Source organism: Neolamprologus multifasciatus, chromosome 22, assembly GCF_963576455.1.
Source record: "Neolamprologus multifasciatus chromosome 22, fNeoMul1.2, whole genome shotgun sequence".
Classification (NCBI taxonomy): domain Eukaryota; kingdom Metazoa; phylum Chordata; class Actinopteri; order Cichliformes; family Cichlidae; genus Neolamprologus; species Neolamprologus multifasciatus.
Genome location: NC_140459.1, coordinates 5,805,409 through 5,829,999, shown reverse-complemented (window position 1 = coordinate 5,829,999; position 24,591 = coordinate 5,805,409). Strand labels below are relative to the sequence as shown.

Below are 24,591 nucleotides of genomic sequence, written 5' to 3'. Positions count from 1 at the left end.
ATATCGTTTCCCGAGGCAGTCGGAGCAGAGCCGGCACGTTCCCTTACATCTGTGGTCAGTCGGTGTTTTAAAAGAAACTGAGTGCACTCTGGTAACTTTTATCATCTCATAGACTTAAAAAAAAGACAAACACTTCTCGTACAGTATTAAAACCTTTACTCATGATACAACAAACAGAAACGAGATTCAGAATTAATGACTGAAAAAAAAAGTTTCATATTTTTTTTTTCTTCTTTCAATCCCCAAAGCACACAATAGTCAATCAGCTCCACATGTACGATGGAGTAAGATACAAACAGGACAAAGAACAGACACACGAGAAAGAGAGAAATTAATAACGAGTGACAGATTCTTCCATTCTGATTTTACACTTCTCGTATTTGTTTAATACTTTGTAATAAACAAAATATGAATAGCATAGATTGAAAAGACTGATACAAGAAACGAGACAAAGAAAGTGTGTGTGACGTTTTTAAAGTGAAGAGTAAACAATTAAGGAAGATTCTAGATCTACTGGAAAATAGTTTTTCTGCTTTTCTTCTTGATCAACAACCGAACACCTGATCTGAGTTCTTGTCCCTGCCCTTCTTCTCCTCCCTCCTCGGCTCTCTGACCTACTCTTCGCGGTTCGTCCAACCTCAAACACAACCACCTTCTCCTTCAGCGGAGAAATCCAGTTCAGCTGATCCTTCCTATCAAGTTAATGCAACCAGATCCTGCTCACCACACCTATGCATTTTAGTGGGCTATGCACTGTTTCCTCTAAAGTTAGAACCATATTTTCTCCCTTATAATCTAAAACAAACTCTGAAAAGCTTTTCAAACGTCCACTTTTAGCCAGACAGGTAACACCCAGCGGCAAAAATACCAAACCAAACCCAGCTTAAGAAGAGCAGGTCCAGAACTAGGCTATGCTAGCCCTCTTAAATCGTTCCTTATCCTAGTTTCACTCATCGATGCATTCCCCTCTCCTTTATAAACCAAAGCAGATCTTTTCAGGCTATTAAGCACCAATGCACAGCTTGAGCACCCAGAGGGGTCCACAACACTGATCCACTCTCTCCTGTGACCAGCACGTCCCCTCTCCACACGTGCTATCATTCAACTCCTATTAGGGCCCCCGTTAGTAAGCATCACAGACAGGCCGAGGCGAGCGCACATTCTGCACGATCACAACATATGACATGACAGACAAGCGCTGGGGACTGAGTGGCCCTGCATTTAAAAATGGCTGCAAACAGCTTGGCAGTGATAAATAAACCAGTGAAGGTGGTGGCGGTTTCGAGGCTGCACAGCACACTCTTTAGCACTCACTGATCAAACAGGAGGGGCCTTGGCGCCTGGGTTAAAACGTCCAATCATAACACGGTGATCAAATCTTCAGTCACAGCCCGCAGGCGGGAAAAAGCATATTTATAATCAACGTCTTTATTCTCAAAAGCGAGTCATTTCAAAATGTAACAAAGATGGCGACAACAATACTGCTACACAGTCAAAAGGTCACAGCATGCGTCTGCCTTGAGTGCACAAGGTCGCAACGACAAACATTTTTGGCGGTGCGGCGCGATCCCGAGGCCCCTCGGTGGAGACCACAGATCGCCGCAGCTCTGCCGTCAAGTAAAGTAAGCAAAGAGGGACACACACCACGGGATCCCTTCGCCATAGCTCTCCAACACTTTGTCCCACGATTAGCTTCACATCCTTTTCAAACGGTCCGAGTCCATTCCGATGGAAAGCCCGACAATTTTCAGCCCATGTGGGTGACTGAATGTTAAGTTTAAAAAAAAAAAAAAAGGCAGTGGAGATGGGGCAGTACAGGAAGGAAGGAGGCCGGGCTGTACTGACAGAGATCAGGCCAATGGGCAAGTTCATCACCCCTCCAGCCTGGCTCCCTTTCCTGCACCATTTTATTATTTCACGCAACTAATTTATTTAACAACGCTCAGCAAGTCACAGCCAAAGCTACAGTTTCTGCCAGTCAAAAGGCGCAGCTGCAGAAGATCCCATACACATGTGCATAAAACCTTACACACATACCTTAAAACAAAAGCTGAAAAACAAAAACACCCAACCACCAGCTTTTGCCAGGACAGTCAGCCTGAAAGCTTGAAACGTCTTAGCGCGTAAAACCTGCAACGACTGTATCGCTGTTTTACTGTTTCTGTTTATTGTCTTCTAAAGGCTAAGCTCATAGCAAAAAGTAAAGGAATCAAAAAAAAAATAGCATAGCACAACTTAAATACTTTGCTGTTATATGGAGGGATGGGAATACCTAAATGATTTTACTGCCAATTAATATTAATGTAACAGACTAAGCTAAAATGAACTAATGCCAGAAGCACAACAGATATAATGCATGACAAGTTGAACCACGATGAGTATACAAGTTGCATATTTTGACTTTTGAAGAATCACCAACAGAAATCGGCGTCCGTTCAGTCAACTCTGCATGTGTGTCTAGTACTTAATGTCAACTAGTGAACCCTCCAGCACTGTGACTGGCTCTATAATGATTCCCATCCCAAAGGTATAAACACGGTGCAGTAGCAGCAGGCTTAAACATTCAACAGAGGAAGCTCCAAAGCTAAAATCCTGCAGAGAAAGTTTCAAGGATATCAACCAACCAGAAGAGGAGATTATTCACACCATCACACATCCTGAAGTCAGCATACTCTCTGAGCGGCACACGGAGGAAAAAAACAAAAGCTTGTTTAAGGTAAAACCTAATCCACAGCCCAACTGTCTCAGGATAACCAAACCTGTGTCCAGACCACAGATTTCAAAGCTCAATGGCTGCAGAATCACTCAAGTCTCTATTATTTCATCTGAACCACCTCAAGTCACTAAAGCACTGAGACCGTACTACAGCTTATACAGTACAAGAATGCTGGTAGATGCTCGTGCATCTCACCTAAATCATGAGCTTATCACCATCTCGCTTCGCTTGCTAATACATAACACGAGTCAGCAATGGTGCATAAGAGAATGAGCTTTCTCTGCATGTAGGAAATGAATGGACATCTGGAGACTACTTTGTTGAGTTGATCGTTTGTATGCAAGGAAAAAGAAGAAGTGAAACAAAACCAAACTCTAAGGTTAGACCGACTTATATGTTAAACACGACACCTGTTTTACAGGTCAACTGCCAGCCTCTATGTCCACATCACATGGGGGAGGCCGCGGATCCTCTCTGAGAAGAAGTATTTGGACTATTTGCAGGGCGGGAAGCTCTTTGCTCATTCTGGTAGCTGGCGGACCCCAAAATTCAACAGCTACTTGCACTGCTTCCACCAGGCAAACTGCTTCCTATAATTACAAAACAAACTAACTCTGGCTGTGACCGGTAGAGCAGAGCCTTATCAGCCACAGCCAACAAGTACAAGCACTTTGCTGGTATTCATTTTCCAAAGTAAGGAGACTAAAATAAAGGCCGGGGTCTTAAAAAATGAAAGAAAACTTCAAGAGGGAGATTCAGTTTTAAGCTAGAGTGGAGAACGGCTGTCTGATTTGTCTGTGTACTTGCATACTGTAATTGCATTGATGTAAATGTGCAAGTCTTAAATGAAAAGACCGTATTCGTTATTTAGCACCTGGTAGAGGACACTTGTGCCTCTTCCCTGTAGAATGATACTGCAAAATGTGTATCTAATTTCTATTCAATGTGGTGACTAAAAAGAAGGCTAGATATACTTCAGAATGTCAACACTCTTTTAAATACTAACAAAAATGGCAGCAAATCTTTATGTGTACCCCAGTATTGCTCGCCTTTGAGCACGTGTAGACGGTTTAATTCATAGTTTTAATATCTCCTGATCGTGTGGTAGCTGCATTTGACTTTTCACTGTAATTCTCAGATTCAGTTGCTCACAAATTTCAATCACAGTAAATGTCAAGTGCCATTGTCAACGAAATCCAGCCAACCAATTACCAAGAACTACAGGAAACATTGGCAGAAGTTGGTGCAAAAGCAGCATTGAGGTGTGGTTTGGCCCTGGGCTCCAAAAGGTTCAATGGTGAAGGTTTAATGGTTGTCACATGGGAATCCAGTCCAATGTTGATTCAACAGCTAAAAATAGAGCTTTATAATTTGTTTGGTGGAGCCACATCTTTGACGTTCTCAAGTGTGAACAGGCCTTTGTTTTCACATGACTCCATTTTTTTCTATTATTTACATCTACTGTACAAAAGGTTGCAAGCACCGAGCCCATACACAGTGAATAAAGTTTTGAAAGAGTAGGTAGTAGGTGTAGGATTTCCATTATATATAATCACAAGTTAATTCCAGGAGAAACACGACATACGCGAGGATCTTTGTAAACATGGGGGCATCTTCACCGATCTCCATCCTCAACACGAGATCTATAACGAGCTGTGGGCTGCAAAATTACGCCAATGGACAAATTATGCAAATCTCAGCTGCTGCTTTTTGTATTGCACAAACCCTGCTTTAACAGAGAGTATGGGTGCAGCACAGCATGCCTCTCAAACTACAATAACTGCTGGGTTAATTTACTGAACAGTCTCCCTGACTCAGTTTAGACAGACCGTTCAGTTACATGCAGAACTGCTCAGGGAGAAATTCAAATCATTTTCCTCTTTTGTGTTCAACACACAATCGATTAAAAAAATATTTGTCTAAAACAAACAAACCAAAAAAACCCATAACAAATGGAGATGTTCAGCTGTGCTGCGTGTCAAGACAGTAACGGTAATATAGTCAGTATATTTGAGGTTAGCATCCAATCTGATTATTATTTGTTCAGGACGTGACCGAATTTTTATAACAAATCACCACATGGGATTTGAAAATAACACAACAATAAGAAAATCCTACACTTAGTACCTTCAAGTTCATCTTAGATGTCTGAGATGGTCATTTCTAGGAAACAGAAACATTTACACAGTTACAATTCACAAAAGTGCATAAAAATGACCACCAGCAAGAGGAGCCGTTAAATGAATGGGAAGTTAAATGAATACTCTTTTTCTTTTTGCATGAAGCTGTACTTCCTGTGAGCCTCAAGCTGTTTAAACCATCTGCCAAAGTAGAGAAAAGGATAAAATAAAACTTAAAAAGAAAAGAAAAAGAAAATAAATTCAAGTCATTCTTCTTACAAAGCCCGCTGTGCGCACCAGGGCGGGAAGGACCATGTTTGGCTGTTCAAAGTCCTCCCAGCCCCCTTTTTCCTGGATTTCAAAGCCTTGGAAAAAGCTCTCATTTCATGAGTACAGTACTTCAAAATAGAAACTTAAACAAGTTTCAGCATGAATAAAAAGCATTAAACATTTCAATTTTTACAAGATTGGATGAGCTCGTTGGGAGGGTGTTTCTGCCTGTCCATTACAGGGCACCTCCTGACAAAAAAAAAGAAAACTTTTGATGATGGACAGTTGATTGAAATACTATGCACCTGATTTCAAGCTAAAATCAAACATGAATAACTAACCGGCTAGTGATGGATATAATATGCAGAGGTGCAACTGGCAGTAACCCAAGTAAAAACAGGGGAGGTACATCAGTTACTCAGAAGCAAAAACCCACTGCGAGTTGAAGATGGGAAAACGGAAGGCTAACTTAAAATTAAGACATTTACTGTATATATAAGATAAAAAGGGCGTGTATTCCTTGAGTCATAACCCCTATGCAGGAAAACTGGATATGGGAAAACAAGTGAAAATGTGTGTGTCTCAGTATTAGGAAACTTATTTTCACAGCCATATTATCTGTGTATTAGTTACATCATAGGTCAATCCATGGTTGCAATTTAAGGTATCTGCATGCGTGTGTGTGTGTAGACAATTAGCCAGGGTGAAGGTGTGTTTTTGTGTGTCCACCAGCAGGTGCTGCAGTTAAGTGAGGAAGAACAAGAAGAGCCAATGACCCAACACAGAGGGGTCGTGTTGGTAATCCTGGTGTGCACTGGATCCTGACCGGAACAAAGCTGGCTCCTCCTCTAGGTGAGCTGGTGAGGCGCCTCTAGCATCTCCATCAGGAAGGTGTCAATGGGCGTATCACCAATCAGTTTAAAGAAGAACAAGTGCTCCAGGCACTTCAGACCGATGGAGCGCAGTGCCGGGAGCCGGAGGAGGAGCTTTGCAAACCTGTATAACAGAAGGAACCATGAGGGACAGAAATGGCCACTGACCTGGTAATGTCTTAAAATCAATTAAAATGCATGAAAAAATGTGAATAAGTTTTCAGATTACAGAAAGAAAGCATCCTGGATAATCTGTTAATATAATGTATTTAAGCAAAACTAACAGTTTGTGAAAACACGAGTTGGAATACATAAAATATCTGTCCATAATCACGATATCTAACAGTGTACAGCTCAAGTTATGCTTATAGTACACAGAATCTGCCCCTGCTCTTCCATTGAGTTTCGAGCGACAAGATATTATTATTATTATTATTATAAATTGCTGTTTCATTTTAACAAAGTCAGTGGATTTAAGAGGACTTGATTAAATGCTGCCCAGGATTCTTGGCTGTTTTATAACTTTTCTGTTTTCACACTATGAGCACAAGTAAATTTGATCAAGATACAACATTCAGTTTGTTTGGTAACAGCCCAGAGACTAATTCAGAAAGGCAGACTGTATCAGCTGCTCTGTGCATGTGTAAACAGCAGAGCCCACAGTCACATGTGCAATATCTTACCTTCCCTGCTGATCGGGATATTTCTGTTTGCAGTAAGACTCCAGAGATGCGTACACCCTCTCTCTTAGGAGCTCCACCTCACTGGAGTTGGACAAACCCTTAGCATCTTCAGGTAAAAACAGAATATTTTCATTATTTCAACAGTTTAAAATTCCTTCAGTTTTCCAGACATTAATGAGTCTGTTTAATTTTAGTTTTCCCAATGATTTTCAACATTGCACCTGCACATGTACCTGGATTGAAGAGAATGATTGCTCGAAGGCAGCCCAGCTCTGTCTTGTCCATTTGCATGTCTCTCATTTTACTAACAAGCTCTGTCAAAACCCTGAAGAGAGGACAAGAGATATGCAAAGAGAGAAGTCCCAAATGGAGACAGTAGGAAAAAGCCGGAAGAGAGAAGGGGAGAAAAAAGAAAGGATTGTGCCAGTGAAGAATAAAAAAGAGGGGGAATCGATAAAAATAGGAGAAAATACATGAGAAAAAGACAATATTAAGTGAAACAGAGAGACCAGATGGCAAAACCACTGCCATTTATGGTTACTTAGTAATATAATGACTGTAAGTTAGGCCATGGCTGAACACTGCTGGTTCTGCAGCTGCACCGGTGACTGAATCTGTCCTATCATGAAAATGGCTGGCAAATGTCAAAATCTACAATGACTGGAGATAAAAATGTTTTTAGTAATTTCTTGTTTAGTTTAAAACTTTAATTTAATTAACTTTAAAGCAGAGACACATTTTTCATTTACCAAACACAGACACATAATTTGGACCAAAGCTTTTGAGAATAAACCCAAAATGTATTTAGTGAAGTGAACATATCCTGTTGTTGTCTCTGTTAAACAGTTTTTTTTTCTTTTTTAACTCTTCATTTCAAGTACAAAGCTGTGGCTGTGGGGACAGCAGACCCACCCATCTGCTGTTAAAGCCTCCTGTTTGAAAGGCACAACCAGTGAGAGGAGGTAAAACGGCTCGTTTCAGGAGTGAGGAGCTGCACAGAGACCGAGGTGGAAATAATCCCCTGTAATTCCTAACAGTAATCCTTTAAACATAATTTAAGGTTTAAAAAAAACTACACTTTTCTAGGACTGTCATCAGCATTTTGATGAAATGCTCACTTTTAAAATAATGTCTTAGAATGGCTACTTTTAATTTTTCACAACTGCAACTAACAAAAACACAACCTAAACATGAAAATGTCACAATAACAACATTTTCAAACATTTCATTCAATGCATTTATCAATCTTTAGTAGACGTTGCGTTTTGCAAACTATTAAGTGTTTCCCCTCCAGGCAAACGAACTGAGTGAAAGAGGAATGGGATACAATTATAGAGGAAGAGGAAGAAGTGATGACTGTTAGAGACTGCTTATTTGCTTCTCCATCCTCCTTGATCAGAAACGAACATCTGTTTTTAATGTTGTTTTTTTTTGTTTTTTTTTTTAAACAGACACCACCTTAACCAACATTACGATGCACTGCCAAATCAATTGTTTTATGCACGGCAGCGCTCTGGATAAATGCCTCCCCCCCCCCCCCCTTTTTTTTACTTGAGAACGTGGAGGAAGCGAGTAATTTATGGGGTACACCCAGAGTACGTGTCATTATTTTTATACTACGGGTATTTCCCATCTGATGACAGCTAACAACACCTCCACTGTAAATTAGGGGCTCTAAACTTTAACCGAGGACTTAGGTAATACAGTATTTGCTGTTCACAAAGGCAGTCCACACATTTAGTTTCACTCTGCAGTCGTCTAACCTAAATATACTTTATGCTCTAAGAAAATGAAGTGCCAAAGTGCAAAACATTCAGTGACAGGATGCATTCAAAGCCACAAACAACACATGGTGTCTGACAGTACGCCGATCATTTACAATTTTTAGTAGGTGATGTTCAGACTTGTATCCTGTTATAAGAACCTGGCTTGCAGCTGTAAGGCTGCAGGAAAGTCTGACAGCATCAACGTTTCCACGTCGTTTGTTTGTTTGTTTGTTTTAAGGTAGACTTAAAGAGGAGGGGTTCAAGGAAAGTGTTTGTGTAGTGGGGTAATTACCTGTCAAATATGGCCCCAACCTCGGCATTGTGCGCCCTGTGTATTCAATCACAATGTGTTATTACAATGTCATTACACAGTTACAGTACAGTTTCTGTTCTGAGCCCTTCAGCTGTACAGGTAGTGCACAGGTAGTCCACGCTTACATGTGATGTGACACGGTTGTATTAAATTTGACGTCTGGTTTAAGGTTTGCTTTATTTGAAAATTTATTGTGCATGTACTGTTACATGTTGCTAAATGTGGACCTCTGTTAGAAGTTTGATGTGCTTTATTACATTATAGTGTGTATATAGTATTCAATGATTTGCACATGTATTAAAACAAGCACAGGCTGTAACAGATTTTATGAGCCAAATGCAGGACAGCAGATAAACATCTTACAGAAACGGCCCTTCAACGTTTAAATGATTTTTCTAGCTAAATGTTAACAGATCTGGAAAGTAACCTGAGTAAATGTCACTGAACTGTGTCTGTTGGATGAAGAACAGAGGCTTGACGAGCAGAATACAACATTCAGGACAACAAATTAACCACGCACAAAAAAGGAAAATAAAACATCAGTAAACAGAAAACACATTTAAAACAGCACAAACACAACAACAAAGTAAAGCAGAGATGCTTTCTACCTTTGTCATTGATTTATTTTCACATAAATGTGGAGCGTATGTAGGCAAAAGGTCACTGTGTGCTTCTTTTCTGTGTGTGTGCTCATTGCGTTATCTTTCCTCTTGGCCATCTAGTCAGTAGCAGCATAATAATATACTAAATTTAACTGTTCAGTAGCTTCTTTGAATGAGGTCAGCAATGACCATAATTTAGTATTCAACTGAATGAAACACTGCTAGGCAAGGACTGGGTCTGCTTGTTCTAGGAAAGGGTCATTGACCAGGGAAGCAAACAGGAAAGGATGTGCAATAATCAATTTACTTTCTGCCTGTCCAAACTCAAAAGAAAGATGGTACCTTTCAAAATAAGACACCAGCGTCATGGTACTATTAAGACTTACATCTTTTAAACCTACATCGTATTAATCTGGACCTGCTCAGCTTTTGTGTTTGCTGAAATTTGTCTGTTAGTTCGTGTAGTTAAATGATGTGTTTTTCAGTTTTGTGTGTGGAGTTTCTTTCTTTTCTTTTCTTTTTTTAAAGAGTTTGTGGTATTAAAGCAAAATGTCTACAGCGAGTAATGTGTTACAAAGAAATATCCACATCCTCTTTCATAAAATATGGTTCAGTAGACTCAAACAGATGCTGATGCCAAGCGGAAACAGAAGCCTGCTGCTAGTAGAGAGCAGTGCTATGAGAAAATTACCTTCGAGCCATTTGCAACAAGCCCAGCATGATTTGAACTAAACTGGATTTGAAGCCAGGATTAACCATTTGTAGCAAATTAGTAATCTATTAATGTGCAACTACTGTGAATTAAAACACTGTGATCAAGCCAAAACTTTAGAGAAGATTAACCAAGAGCTGCAATACGCATAGTTTTTTTAAAATCAAAGGCAAAAACCGTCTGATATCCCATCATGACATGAAACACGTTATTTCACCTTACCTAAGTATTAAACGATGGAAGCTGAAATAATGCAGAAGACTAGAGAGGCCACGTATGTAGTGATGAATAGTTTTGGCCACAATTATGTGAGTAAATTGAAAAGTTTCTAATGCATCAACTGCAAACAAACAGTGCACCATTTTGTTCTGGGTCCTCGTCCAGCAAACCTCTCGGCTATGAGGGGAAAACCCCCGCTCAGCGCAGCCACACATGCCTGGGGTGCGACTTGGCGGTCAGTCGGGGAAATATACCCCCTTCATGAAGCTGGCAACTTTTCAATCTTTGGCCTGCGGTCATAAACGCTACGTGGATTGTGATCTGATGGTTTCTTGTAGACACACTGGAGTTTGCATCAGAACTTTAATCATTTATAAAAGTGTCCGTTTGTATATCTGCATCCATATTAAAGCACGATAATTCAAAAAACATAAAGTTTGACATCTTTAACTTATAATTAAATCTGTTTATGCATGTTAAGCCAGTCGTACTGAAATTGTCGGTGGGAAAAAGATAATAAAAAAAGGGAAGATTTAACACCTTTTAACATACTTACGGCCTCTAAAACGTTCTGCACAGTAATTAAATTATAGTCACATATTTTTAAAGACATTTCCATTTCATATTTGCACATAAGATTGTACATTTGCCAGCCATTACCACATTATACAATGAGTGATATGCCACTGAGTGTGCAGGAGTTTGCATGCATGCCTATTGCTAAGTATTAGTCACCAGCCTCCCTGGCATGCGCTGTGATCCTACAGGCAGCACTACAGAAGCAAAGTCTCTCAGCCAATTACAGCCAATGCAGAACACAGCAGCTGCAGCCAGCCAAAGATGAACGCTGTAACCTCGATTCTTGTTCACTATCCAGAGAAACCAAAAGGGATTTCATTTTGGCTTTCCAGGATCTGCTAATTTTACTATGTAGTACAGGATTTTATACTGCATACATGTAGACGTAGTACACTTGAGATTCAAAGTAGAACGGCTTCTGAAAATGCACTTATATAACAAAGCTAAAACACTCCAGTGAACACAATTTTTTGGTTTCATGCTTTCTTCTCCTTAAAGCTGCAGAGAGTCCCAAATGTTGTTTGTGCGTCACAGTTGCACCGTTTGTGTTTCCATACATTGTGGCATTACCTGTCAAAGATAGCTCCAACACCTGCACTGTGGGCACTGTTCCTGTGGACATGCAGGCCTGTGGCAAGTAAAATCCCGTCCTTCACCGAGATGGAGCGATGGGAGAACGACGCAATCAGGAGCTCATTCCAGCCTGTTGAAAAGTTGGCGTCTCAGTATCTTTAATGAGGTTTATTTCATGTTTAAAAAACAAATACATTAAACTTTATTTATTAATAAATGTTTATAAAAGCTTTCATTTCATCCTGTAAGCAAGTTTTTAACCACACAATTGCCTTCATTTGAATTTGGTCGAGTTTAATCTTTGGTTGCATCTAAAAAATGGCAGGAGACTAAATAATTTCCTGATCATTTAAATATATATAAAAAATGTAAATAAAATTCAGCAACTACTGGTGCAGTGGCTAATACATGAGACAGATCCCCAGTTCAAGGCTAAGACACACAAACCCAGCCTCAGTGGGTCACAAGCTACTGTGCTCCTGCAAAACCCAGAAAAATGGGAGAGATCAGGCAGAACACTCATCATTAAATGTGTGCAAAATCAAAGACACGGATCCATTCAATGTGACAACCCGTCAGAAACAAGAGATTACCCAAATTTACTGTACTTCACAAAGCACAAAAAGCAGAACATGTCAAATACCCTTGCAAAAATAGTGTGCAGGTTTATGCTTAGCTTGTCTTGGCTGTAGCGGCTGCTGTTGTAATAACTGCATCAAATATACTGCTCAATAAATAAATAAGTAAATAAATATGGGAACACTTAAATGAAACATGATTGATGAAATAATTATTCAAGTTGAAAATCTTTACTGACACAGTGTGAAATTTATTGAGAACAAGACGTAACAATGGATCTTAAAAACCAAAATAATGAAATCAAAATAACATCAAAGAGTTAAACTTAACATTGTTAAATTGTTTCCTGAATTTATTTGATCAGCAAAAGTGATGTTTGCATTCTTCTTTGATGCACAAGTGAGGCTAAAAGCTGCACTGGAAGTTTTAAGATCGGGTTACAGCACAATATAAATCCTGAGAACTGAAGATTATGTAAGATTAAAATGTTTCAATTTTGATGGACAGACCATATGGTGTACTTTATATCAATCCATGCATGGTGAAGATCAAACTATAATGCCATTGTTACAAAGAACCACAAAAAAATGTTCATTGTTTGCAACAACCGCCCTGTTATTTGTAGAGATGGCACGATACCACTTTTTTATGTCCGATACCGATACCAATATCATAAATTTGGATATCTGCCGATACCGATATGAATCCGATATAGTGTGTTTTTTAATCAATAAAACGTTTTTTTTTTAATATCTTGCTGCATTTTGTATAAGTTTATACTCAAGTTTAAATAAATAACAACACTTTAGCTATTCTGTTATACCTGTATGTAAAAAATACAACAAAATATTTCATAGTTCAGCAACACTGATCAATCTAATAAACGTAAACCTACTCCATCCTCCCTATTCTGGTATTTTAAAGAGTACTTAGCAGAAATATTAAGCAACCTAACTAATAGGGTTGCAAACTCCCAGCAAAAAAAAAAAAAATAGGGAACCACCCTCCACCTCATGATGCTTAATCAATGTAATCAAATTTAATTTGATGCAGGGGGAAAAATGCACAGAAAGAAATTATTTTTCAAGAATAATTAAATAGATTCAACATCTTTCTTCAACAGAATTGCAGACTGTACAGATGGTATCTTCCCAAAGGAAAAAGTAGTATAGCTTACTAGGATATATTAGACTTAACAGTTACTATATACAGTAATGGACTTCTATATATTTTACATCAGATTAAAACTTTGGGTGTAAGATTCAGATAATTATTTATTAAAAACTAGACATTTTAAATGAGAACAAGAAAGAAAAGTATGTCTTTGTGCCCCCTTTTGCCTGTTCATGCCCTATCGGCCCCCCTGGCTAAACTTTGCTAGATCCGCCCCTGCACAGTTACCAGCCGTCAGCTACATAGAAAAAGATCCTGGTGTAGAAAGTAATATTAAATAAATTCTAACAACAGCTTATCAAGCTTAATAGTGCTGCTGTTGTTCAGCCGCTGGTTTCCTCTTTCTGGTGAGAAGTGGGCCAAAAACTAAGAAGAGAGACGGACTCGTGACAGAAAAGCCGATCAGCTGATCATTAAGCAGTTTCACGATGGCAGTAGCAGCAGGAGAGAGAGAGAGAGAGAGAGAGAGAGAGAGAGAGAGAGAGAGAGAGAGAGAGAGAGAGAGAGAGAGAGAGAGAGAGAGGCAGTCGCTCCATATATCGGTTGTTAAGCTTAACGTGGGAATGCTTTACAAACATTCAGAGATGAACTTACACACTTGCTTTACTTCTCTTTGGGAAAACTTCCTCGGAGATGAAATGCTGGTTTGCTAGCAAGGCTACAAATACACACAGCGGCTCTATCACGTGAGGCACACTGCTGCGACGTGCTACAGTTATGAGCCGAGTTACGCCGTGTAGCAAGCTTTGTGAGGTGCTTTTCTGATATTTAATGGATCGGATTACATTTTTTATTTCTCGCCGATATCCGATCCAGTAATTTGGGTCAGTATCGGACCGATACCGATACATAATATCGGATCGGTCCATCTCTAGTTATTTGTGCATTTTTAAAACTGTTGGAGTATATCATGATAGTTTTAACTAAGAGTAAAACCAGTAGAATCTCATCTGAGTCATTAAACCGGATCAAATCAGTCTGACTTACCTGCACGTAGCAAGATGACCTGGTCATCCAGGGGCAGCTCTGAGAAATGAGGGATCCTCTTGGCCCACTCCACCAGCGTGAAGAGCTGCTTGTCTGCTGCCTGGCAGATGTTGGTGACTGGATCGTTGGGCTGAAATAAGCAGATTTACAGTATGAGTGGTAGTGATTTCATTGCAGCTTTAATGCATTACTATGTGCCTGTGAATAATATTAAAACTAATCTGACGTCTAACAGTAACTGTATCATGCAAAGCTCAAGAAACACAAACGTGTAACTGCTATACAGTTTGTTTAAACTCTGACTTCCTTTGATAATTATTTCTATTGTTAAAAACATCTAAAGGGTTTATTTCCACCTCCAGGCTACTCACAGAGCTGCCGCCCGAACTTCCATCTGCATGCAGCTCTGTCTTCTGCTCTACGGCCATCTCTGCTTCCAAAATCTTCTCTACTGGCATCTCCTCGTTGACTGCACTGGTCGACTCCACGTCACCATCTCTATCCTTGTTCCTCTGCCGCTCCTCTTGGACAGCTGCAGGACAAGGGAGAGAGGAACACAGGGGAAAACAATAAAGGGCAAGAAGGTTGGAAGGGAGGAAAAAGTAGGAAGAGCAGAAAGGAGAAAAAAAAATGTGGGTGGGTAAAATGAGTGAATGTATGTTATTATGAGAGGAGGAAAAGTACACAAGCAGAGGAATGGCCGAGAAAGCAAATGATTTGGGTAGGCAGGCAAATGTGGAGAACAAGAATAAACAAAGAATGAGCCAAGGTAAATAAAGTGAGAGATGCAGGAAAGGAGATTAACAGATAATGTGTGAACAATGAGGGATAAAGATTGGTGTAGGGAGAGTTGAGCATACAAAAGGAAAGAAGCAGAAAGATTCAAATGAATTTTGAAATATGAAAAGAAACAAACAGCAGGGAGAGAGAGGCACATGTATACACAGTTCATAAAAAGTCTCTCATACTGTCTTTCATACTTCTTTCAGGTCCACAACTAAGGCAGAAATAGACCAATTAAGACATACCACATAAATTATTAACAAACCATTTTATAGACAATAAGGAAGAAATTACAGTGAAATCAAACTCAGAGTGTAAGCGCTTTTTCCTAGATTGAATTCCAATTCCAGGCAATTAACAGTTAATGGCTGGAACAAAGTTTTTGGAACTATTAAATCCCTGCTGTAATAAAACTAGGTTTCTATTTTCATAAAGTTCAAGCAATCTAGTTATTGCAGACAGCGCCCATGTAAATGCAATCGATATAAATCCATGAACTCTACTTTCCCTTTTCATGAGGTATTAAAAAGCTGTGTTTAATAAAAATATGGTTTTATATTCACTTTCGATGACCTATTTTTGTGGGAGTTTTTTAATATACACAGTAACCAGATTTTTTTAAAAGAAATAAACGCACAATTGCGTTAAAATAATCAAATTCATAGTCCGTTACAAATGATTTGCAGTCAAATGTTTTGACAGTCTGATATCCTACAGACATCAGCAGATGCAGATTATGTGACTTGGCCGCTTTGGTTTGTTTAAGGTACCAGATTTATGCCAATAACCTAGATTTTGTATGATTTTTTTCAAATAAAGCCTGTTTAATAAGTGTACAAGCTGATTGTGGCAGTCCTAAAGTCATTCAGCTGCCACTCCAGTGATTCTCTTGTCCACCATCCTGGACTAAAGCTGGCGACAGTAGTTCTGGTTCTGCTTGCTGGGAGATCTGCAGTGAGCTGGAAGGCTACTGAAACCAGAAACCGCAGCAGGTGGAGGACTGGTTATCTGCCACTACGGCTAGCTCACTAAGGCGGCAGAGCAGAACAGAACCGGGACTACCAGTGCCAGCTCCAGTATGAGACGGTGAAGTGGCGTCTGTCTGCAGTGCAAGACAACAGCTGGTTGGCTAATTAAAAGAATCTGGATACGTATCCTCACAGTATTCTTACTACGGTACTACCAAGCATCAGTTTATTCTTAAATAAATGTTTCCACACGGTTGAACGGACCTCTTTTGGAAGTGTGACTCTACTGGGCTGCACCTGGTTAAGAGCGAAGAATAGGTAACTTAAACTAGTGTAATGATGACTGAACGAGTGGGCATACTCAGCAAACTTTCCCTGTAACCATGAAGGTTAAAAACACATGGGGAAGTAATTCGAGGCTGGCACTGGTCCTCCTCTCAGCACTGGCAAGAAACAGTGGAAAAATATTTTAAACTAGCTGCTCCTAATTGATAGGCAATGTAATATCTCTGCTTCCTGCTCACTCATACAGGCACAGACACACACCCCTCCCTCCCTCTTCTCCTTACATCTGTCGTTCATCTTGGCCACTACAGAAGGAGGGTGGGGGAGAGAGATCGAGAGGAAACAAAAAGAGGAAGAGAGGGGGAAAGGGGTTAGTGTTTACAAGGCTTACCCACCCCCATCTCCCTCTCTACCACTCTTTACTCGCTCTTTCTATCCTCCATCGTACACATATTAAAGCCTTTTCAGTCATGGAATATGTAGCATTGCTGCTTCATCAAGCTCATCAATTAGATTTGGATGATTTGTGACATTTAACAGGCAAGAATAGAAAGCAGAGGAAGTTGCATATAATTTAAGAGATCATTACAGTCCCTTTAAGATACAAGTCTTTTCCATAATCAGCATGAAGTGAGATTAGCTCTCTAATCTGAGTGTCAGGCAGAGATTACGCTCCCTTGCAGAAGTACATGCAGACAGCTGCAGACACAGAGGAAGAGTAGTTACTTCTATTATATTATTTTGTAGCAAGCGTGGAGCACTTTTGGGGGAAGCATACAAAGTAGATGTGTGGACAAATCTGCCTGGCCACAGCAAATTAAAAGGAGCGCTGACAGCTACACAAAGCTTTGCGTATAACTTCTAATGTTGAAATTTGTGTCACGTGGACAATCTGTAGCAGATAGGAATACAACAGTGGCGTCAGCAACATTTCCAGCAGCTTTACTCAAATTTGCAGCGACCGAATGATGCCTGGAATCACATGGAAGCTTGTTAAGAATAATTTATTTTGTTGTTATGACTGGTGAGGAAAATATACAATAAAGATATCTCATATGAATTGGTTCGGATTTTTTGCATGCCTTCCATTTTGATTGCTCTGGTTGGACAGATCTAGTGGGGTTGCCATCGTGTCTGTTACCGTTAACTGAACTGCGTGCTTATACAGGCACAGTACCAATTTGTTAAATTGACATCAGATTAAGACAGAAGTGTCTTTTTAAATAGTTTTTACACATGTATTGCAGCCGTCAACTTCTCTATATTGTTATTTTACAGCACAAACCACAAACTCAGTGAGCGTGACATTAGCAAGTCGTTAGCTTGCCACTTCCCTTGTAAAAAGGTGGACTGTGGTGATGTGCAAATAACTCCGGTACATAGTCCAGAACATTTACCTCTACTGCAATGATGTCATTAGCGCTGCCTACTGAACGCACTAAGCAGCTTTCTCACCCTAAACCACATGGAGTAGTGCTAACGTGTGAAAACAGCTTAAATTAAAGGAAGAACATTTGCAAGCAGATGTGTTTAATTTTATTTTTATGGTATATCATAGCTCTTAAAATGTAAGGTGAAGTTAAAAAGTTAGGCTCAGTGTTAGGCTGCAGAAACTGCAAATTATGCAGACATTAAGTCCCACAGAAAGCATGCTGCCTCCAATGTTCCTAAATCTGTGCCGTCTTAATACTCCATAACCACAGTGGCAATATCAGCAACAACAGTGGTGACATAGCTTACATTTAACTTGCATTAAGTCATTATCAATGTTCCTAAAATATGCATTGTACAACGGTAAGGAATTCAGTGCTGATCTAATAATAGGACACGAGAAAGCACAGGGTGCAATATGGTTAGCTTACTTACACTACTCAACTCTAAGACGCTTAGCAGCAGATAATCTCAGATGGGCCGGCTTAAAATGGATATAATGTAACTTTCAGTGTTAAGACACTTGTACAAGGCAAGATACAGATTAGTAGGTGTTTGTAAAGGTTTCTTAAGGACAGCAGTGAGAATTCTGAATGGCGTTTGATGTTTCGTGCTAATTGCCATGTCATCCATTTTAACATTGTTATTGTTTAATAACTGTTAAAAAGGCATGAAGTCTGAGTAAATATCATTTTCTTTTTCCTTAATCCAATTTATGGGACAGATATAAAGCTCATTGGTAGTGACACAAAGATAAACAATTTTTTTAAAGTTAAAACCTTAGTTAAAATATTTTCTGTTTATTCCACTGCGGTCTAAAGACACAAATTAGTCAAATTAATTTGTGGAAAAAAGCACAAAATTAGATCAGGACAAATCAATGTCAGAGGTAGCGTTCAGGCTGTGTCAGACTGAACTACAGTGCACACAAAAACACAGCAGAGCAACCACAATGGAAGAAATGCGCACTTTGGTAACTTCACACAAAATCTGGCAAAGCTGCAGTTTTGAGCAGGGTTGTACTGAGATGTGAGTTTATTTATTTGTATTTCAGAAAAATGTTTATGTCCTATTTTCACTTCTTTGTTTTCACTCTCCATTCCTTCACTCGTGCTTCGGCTCACTGAAGCTGCTCTCCATTTCTCTCTCTCACCCTTTGAATGGGGACATTAGGGCCAAGATTCAAAGCTGTGTTTACAAACAGTAACCAAAGATTTCTGTGGCGTACTTTAAAGTAACCAAACGGATTTTTACAAACTGTTGCGCAGTGTGACTGTGAGGGGCTGGCTCAATTGCTTCATGTTGGCTACTCCACCAGTCAGAAATGATCACTGCTGCAAACCCCACCCATTACATTTTCACAAGTACAAGGCAGGGACTTTTTTGGAAGTTTAAAATGGAACTTAATTTAGATACTGGTTCCTGCAGCAAAGGCACCAAGGCCGAAACACAACACTGGGCCAATTGAAAGTGCCTTTCAGGACATTATACTTTTGTTATACAAGAATAAATTGCAAAGCTGAATCAGCAACACTCTTGTCCAACTATTAATAGTAAAAAACCTTTTAAAACTTTAAAAAAGGATTTTAGGACACTGCAAGTTGTAAAGGATGCAGAAAGTATTTTGTGTGTGAATATTTGGCTCTTTGTGTATTTAACCTAAACTTGTTTGGATAAACAGGAATAACACAGAGAAGATTTAGAACAAGCAGATTACAAGGCCTTTTCCTGCTGGCTCACCTTCTCTCTTCATGCCCATGGCCAGGCACTTCTGATAGCGGCAGTACTGGCAGCGATTCCTCTGTCTCTTATCCACAGTACAGTCTTTATTGTCCCGACAGGTGTAGGTCAAGTCTTTTCGCACAGTTCTTTTGAAGAAACCTTTGCAGCCCTCACAGCTGTAGACTCCATAATGCTTACCTAAGAGAAAAGGGAATAATTGCTTTTAATCATACATGAAACTAACTCAGAGGCAACACAAAAAAAGTAGCTGTATTTTAGACGTCTACTCACCAGAGGATCTATCTCCACAGATGGAACAAAGACGTTTCTGGGAAAGCATCGGCCCAGGGCTGTGAGATGACAGCTGTTTTAAGCCCAGTGGAGGTTTCACATCATCGGAGCTGCTCACTGCATGAAGCCCCGACATCGACACTGTTGAGTTGATCTGAGAAAGCAACAGAAAAGATGCAAAATGCAATGACAACCAGGCCTTTTATGATACATTATTCACTATTCCCTTTTCATCTCTGTAAGAATCCAAAGACTGTGTTTAATATTATGATCAAGACTGCACTATAAACTTTAGAGGACACTGAAAATGAAACTTTGCACCTAATTTTTAACCTACTTACTCTTCTCTCTCTGCCAAATGTTTGTAAACAGACAGCTATTAGAATCTTCCATGTAAATAACAAAAAACAGAAAACAATATAAATGGGCTCACAACAAAGAACAAACATTTCTGATATCAAAGACAAACACTAAAGCAAAAACAGCATTTTTTGAATACTTTGTGTTTAATGTTGAGCATATACAACGTGAAATATTTTGAATGATACTGATTTACAGAGTAAAGTTGGTTTAGCCATCACTTTAGCTGTAGCAAGCTCTAAATCCTACAAAATGACGGATACATCCACATGTACTGAACCATACTTCAAAGCAAAATGTCACCTGGGGGCTGCTAATTGGGCCGTAACCCACTGACGGTGTGCCAGGTAGGCAGGGCGACCCCAGCGAAGAGCTGATAACAGAAAAGGGGGAACCAATGCTGCTGATGGGGCTGTTGACCCCGGCAGTGGTGATGGGAGGCAGGGAGGTCATTGAAGCTGCAGCTGAGGGAACCAGCGGAGGGGAGCGCTGGCCCGAAGGTGGGGAGGACACAGACGAACTGTCTGGGCTGTGGGAATCTGATAAGAAACGGCAAGATGAACAATACAGTAAATTTCATTATTCATAATAACAGTACACAGCAAAAACACCTACGTCTATGGATGGCTTTCTCTGTGATGTTTCATCAGTTAGATGTGTGTGAAAAGTATGGAAAACAAACTGCATTAAGTGAGCGCTTACACTAAGAAAGTATAAAACAACTACTTAACACTTTAGTTCAACAATACCTAAAGTAACTTAAGCCTTTAAGTCATCAGGAGCTCCACAATATTGTCACATGACAAAACTAAAAACATTATTTCTACAAGGGATGTTGCATCGTGGATCAAGCTTTTTCATAAGCTGCTTTACAACCATGCAACCCCATCAGTAATGTCCATCCACCGTTTGCTCTTCCTGTCATAAGGAGTGCAAGGATCAGTGCCCCAGCAAAGCTCAGTTGAGTCACTTGTTTACATTTGGGTCACACGTCACCAGCAGGAAGTATCGACTCCTTCACAGCTTGGTTGTAGTCAACAGTTTGTTTCGGCCTTAAGTGGTTTCCACCGTTATCAGGAACAGCTTCCCTGCATCATTTGCAAAGCACTGTGATTTGTAGGAGGTTGCTGAAGAAGCTCCTTTTTTGAGCCGTAAATTATCATTGGATGCAAACACAGGGCTCCTACTCGTACAACAGATGTGCCCAGGCTCATCTCATTTAATTATATCATGATGTCCTCCTGAGACCCAGCCTATTCATTTATGTCCTAATGGAAATTTGTTTTTGGTCTATATCTTTTGACTTACTAAAGCAACCCTACTAAGTCCTGATGTGCTCAATTTAGGACATCCTGACCTTTCCAATGATATCTCGTGTGACTGGGTGGCCTCTTTTAGCTCCATAGAGGCAGGAAATTATAAAAAAAAGTTAAACTGAAAGATACTTTTTTTCTTTGGTTCTCGGGAAGATATGCCATTTCTATATACGTAAAGATACCTGTGTTATCGTGGATGAGGTGATATAAATTTCTCTTTGCTTTTAACATTGACTTTAGGGCGAAATTAAGTCAAATGGAACTCAGTAGTTATTCCTTACATTTCTAAAGGAAATAAAAATCTTCTTACTACAGCAATTTGCATGAGTTTTAGTAGAAATGTGTGCTTGCTCTATGTTATTGGTGCAATATGTGAAAAATATGAATATTAATATGAATAAATGTACTTATTTGTCTGAAGACCCTATTTGACTGTGCAATTTCAATCAGATTTATTTTAAAAAATAATGACATAAAATATTGTTGGAAATAATATGTAAATTGTGTTCTTCCCCATCATCATTCCTTAAACTAGTCGGTCCCTTCTACAGCTGGCTGTGCTGCATTCTTGCTGCTGTGGGCGATGTACTGGCTGCCGTCTGATGTAATCACCCCCCCCCCCCCCCCCCCCCCCCTTTTCCCCAGGAACAAAAATCAGGGAATCACGTTGTCTCACAAATCATCTACTGCAGGCTGAGAAGAAAACAGTTATTTCAAAAACAAATCAACAAAGTCAACGAATTGTGCCGTATATTACTCAGATTTGTGTATGTGTTTAATTTTAAGTGGTGCATACTTTCAGCTGTCCATGTATTTCAGGGGAAAATAAATAAATAAATCCCCATCACTGGCATGAGTTGTTATTACTTTCCTGGCTTGGGAATAAAGGTTCAAAGTGCTGATAGTCTGAAACGTTTTGGATCGAGGTTAATGAAAAACAGAATCAAAGAGTGAAGAGTGCCTTCTTTTTAGCACAGTAACAACTTTATGATTGCCTCACAGTGAATTATATACATAATTTATTTTTTAGCTTTGACATGTTTTTATAGTGCATTGTTTAATTCTATTCCTACATTAGAACCGGCAAGTTGAACACCGATTCAATCAAATGGGAGATTTTATTTTTAACAGTAAAACAATTATTAAACCCTACTTATTTTTAGAAGAATGGCAGGTGATATTTTGGACACCACATACTGATTTATTAAAAAAAAAAAAACAACGTCTACCTGGTCAGCTGTGTCAGATGTAACACATAAATGGTAAATGGCCTGTATTTGCATAGCCCTGAGGACCCCAAAGGCTTTACACATCCAGTCATCCACCCATACACACACACACACACACACACATCTGTTTAAGCTTTAGCACTGTGATGTTTAAGCAAGTCTTGTTTTAGTTTCTGTTCCTTCATACCACATATCTTTCATAGCTACGATTTTACAACAGATAATAATGTAACATTGATCTATTATTAACACTAGTTTCCAGATGCAAGTCATCTAGACAATAATCCTGTCTGCAGTGCTGAAAGATTAATCTTTGCACATTAGTTCTTCCTTTTGCTTACCTCTGCTGTCTCCCATGATGGTGGTTGGGGCACAGGGGCTGACTGACAGCTACAAGCCGACGTGCTTCCGTCTCTAACAGCCCGATATCAAACTCTAGACCGCGGACTGAGGCCCGGGCCGGAGTTTTTTTGGGAACCCAAAAACGGCTCTGAAATTCCAACAGAAGAAAGAGCACCGTATAAAACAGGAGTGTGACACAGAGGGTCCATTTGGGCATAAAGATGCAAAACAAAACTATCGTGGCTCCTATCTTTACACGGCTGTGAATTCTACCTGTGCTTAGCATTAGAAATATTTGCGTATTTGATACATTTTGGGTGATTTTACGTAACGTTACAGCTGGACGTTTTAAAGCAGCCAGCTGCTCAGCTGATGCCAAGATTGTCTTTTACAGTACAGATCAAAACACCCGTGTTATACTCCGCAAATAAGCAGCATGCTGATACAAAAACACTGCTCATCTTATCTGGGTCCAACGAGGTGAATAAAACACCCCAAACCAAAAGAGATGGAGCCCAGACAGATGGCAACAACCCATCGTTTCTCCATGCTAGCCAACGTTAGCCAAAGCTCGTAAACTAACCTAGCTAACTTGCAATGTCTGTGACTACCGAGAAGCAGAGTGGCTTGCATTACATCAAAATCAAGTGGCATTAGACCGATTAACACTTCCGTTAAAGCTAACAAGCTCTGGTAATAAATTGCGTGAAAAGCATAGTTTAAGTTGGCAAAACAAGCCTATCGCTAAAGCTAACTACACTTAGCTACGTAACTTGGCTAGCATGCTAGTTACCACGAAAGCTTCGAAGGAGAGCGAAACTACCGAGAACAAGCCACCCCATCACTCAGTCCTTCTTCCCCCAACTATGCAATCTTTTTAAAAACATGCTGAATATTTTAAGTAAATATTTCGTGCAAATAAATGGAAGTTACTAACGGTTTAGCGGCTCAGCTTCTCCGCATGAAAAGATGTGGCGACTAGGCCTCGTGTGTGTCTGTCTCTCCCCCCACTTTGCCTCGTAGTCAACCCTCCCTCCCCCTGCAAGGATGAAAACATGATGATGATGGTGGAGGATTTGGCTTAGTGCTCTCTCACAGCTCAACGCTGGCTTCCCTTGCTTCTTAAAGCAGGACGTGGACTGTGCGGAGTGTTGTGCCCCACATGTCACTGAGTGAGGGAGACAACATCCAGCGAGAGGGTCAAGAGGTCAAGACTAGTTCAGCTCAGTGTCAGCTGAATAGATGAAAAGGTTACTGAGAAATCAATGCTAATCATAATAATCCTTTATAGCCTTTGTGGTCTTTTCAGATTCAGTATTCAAAACACTTAACTACCTAATTATTCAAAAATATTCTTTTGTTATTGCAGAAGGTGCAGATATGTAAGGCATACAGAAGAGACTGATGGTTGAAAAAGAAACATGTTAGTGGCTGCTTTGCACCTGCAAAGGTAAAAAAGAATTTTTTTTTCTTTGTGGTGTTATCAAGAAAAAGCTATGCATGTCCCAATACAATGCAAATTCAGCTGTGTTTACCACAAATGTACTTTTTATTCTTTGTAAATATATCAGCTGTGAAAGTTATTAATAGTTTATATTCTCAACAGCTGTATTGGCAACAACATAGAATGTTCAAGCAGATTTGTTTTCTGTTATTGATGATCTTTTTTCCCATTTTCCTTTTAAAAAGGGATGTTGGAA

The 24,591-nt window shown here is 39.7% G+C and overlaps 1 protein-coding gene across 4 annotated transcripts; it reads right to left on the bottom strand.

Annotated features, from left to right (window-relative positions):
* Positions 1 to 139: 139 nt before the first annotated feature.
* On the bottom strand, positions 140 to 24,071 carry rxrba (retinoid x receptor, beta a). 4 transcript variants are annotated; one of them, XM_085147932.1, is made up of 13 exons: positions 23,829 to 24,071; positions 22,891 to 23,039; positions 20,308 to 20,543; positions 19,645 to 19,798; positions 19,372 to 19,551; positions 16,485 to 16,505; positions 14,536 to 14,696; positions 14,165 to 14,294; positions 11,423 to 11,555; positions 8,720 to 8,755; positions 6,895 to 6,986; positions 6,662 to 6,767; positions 140 to 6,102 (listed from the first exon to the last, which is right to left on the bottom strand). In XM_085147932.1, the coding sequence occupies exons 2-13, from the start codon at positions 22,904 to 22,906 to the stop codon at positions 5,955 to 5,957; spliced, it is 1,413 nt and encodes a 470-aa protein (XP_085004058.1). In that variant the 5' UTR covers positions 22,907 to 23,039; positions 23,829 to 24,071; the 3' UTR covers positions 140 to 5,954. The 4 variants fall into 4 exon arrangements, with proteins under 4 accessions (XP_085004058.1, XP_085004060.1, XP_085004059.1 ...); XM_085147934.1 differs by lacking the exon at positions 8,720 to 8,755 and having other exon boundaries at positions 23,829 to 24,070; XM_085147933.1 differs by lacking the exon at positions 16,485 to 16,505 and having other exon boundaries at positions 23,829 to 24,070.
* Positions 24,072 to 24,591: the final 520 nt, after the last annotated feature.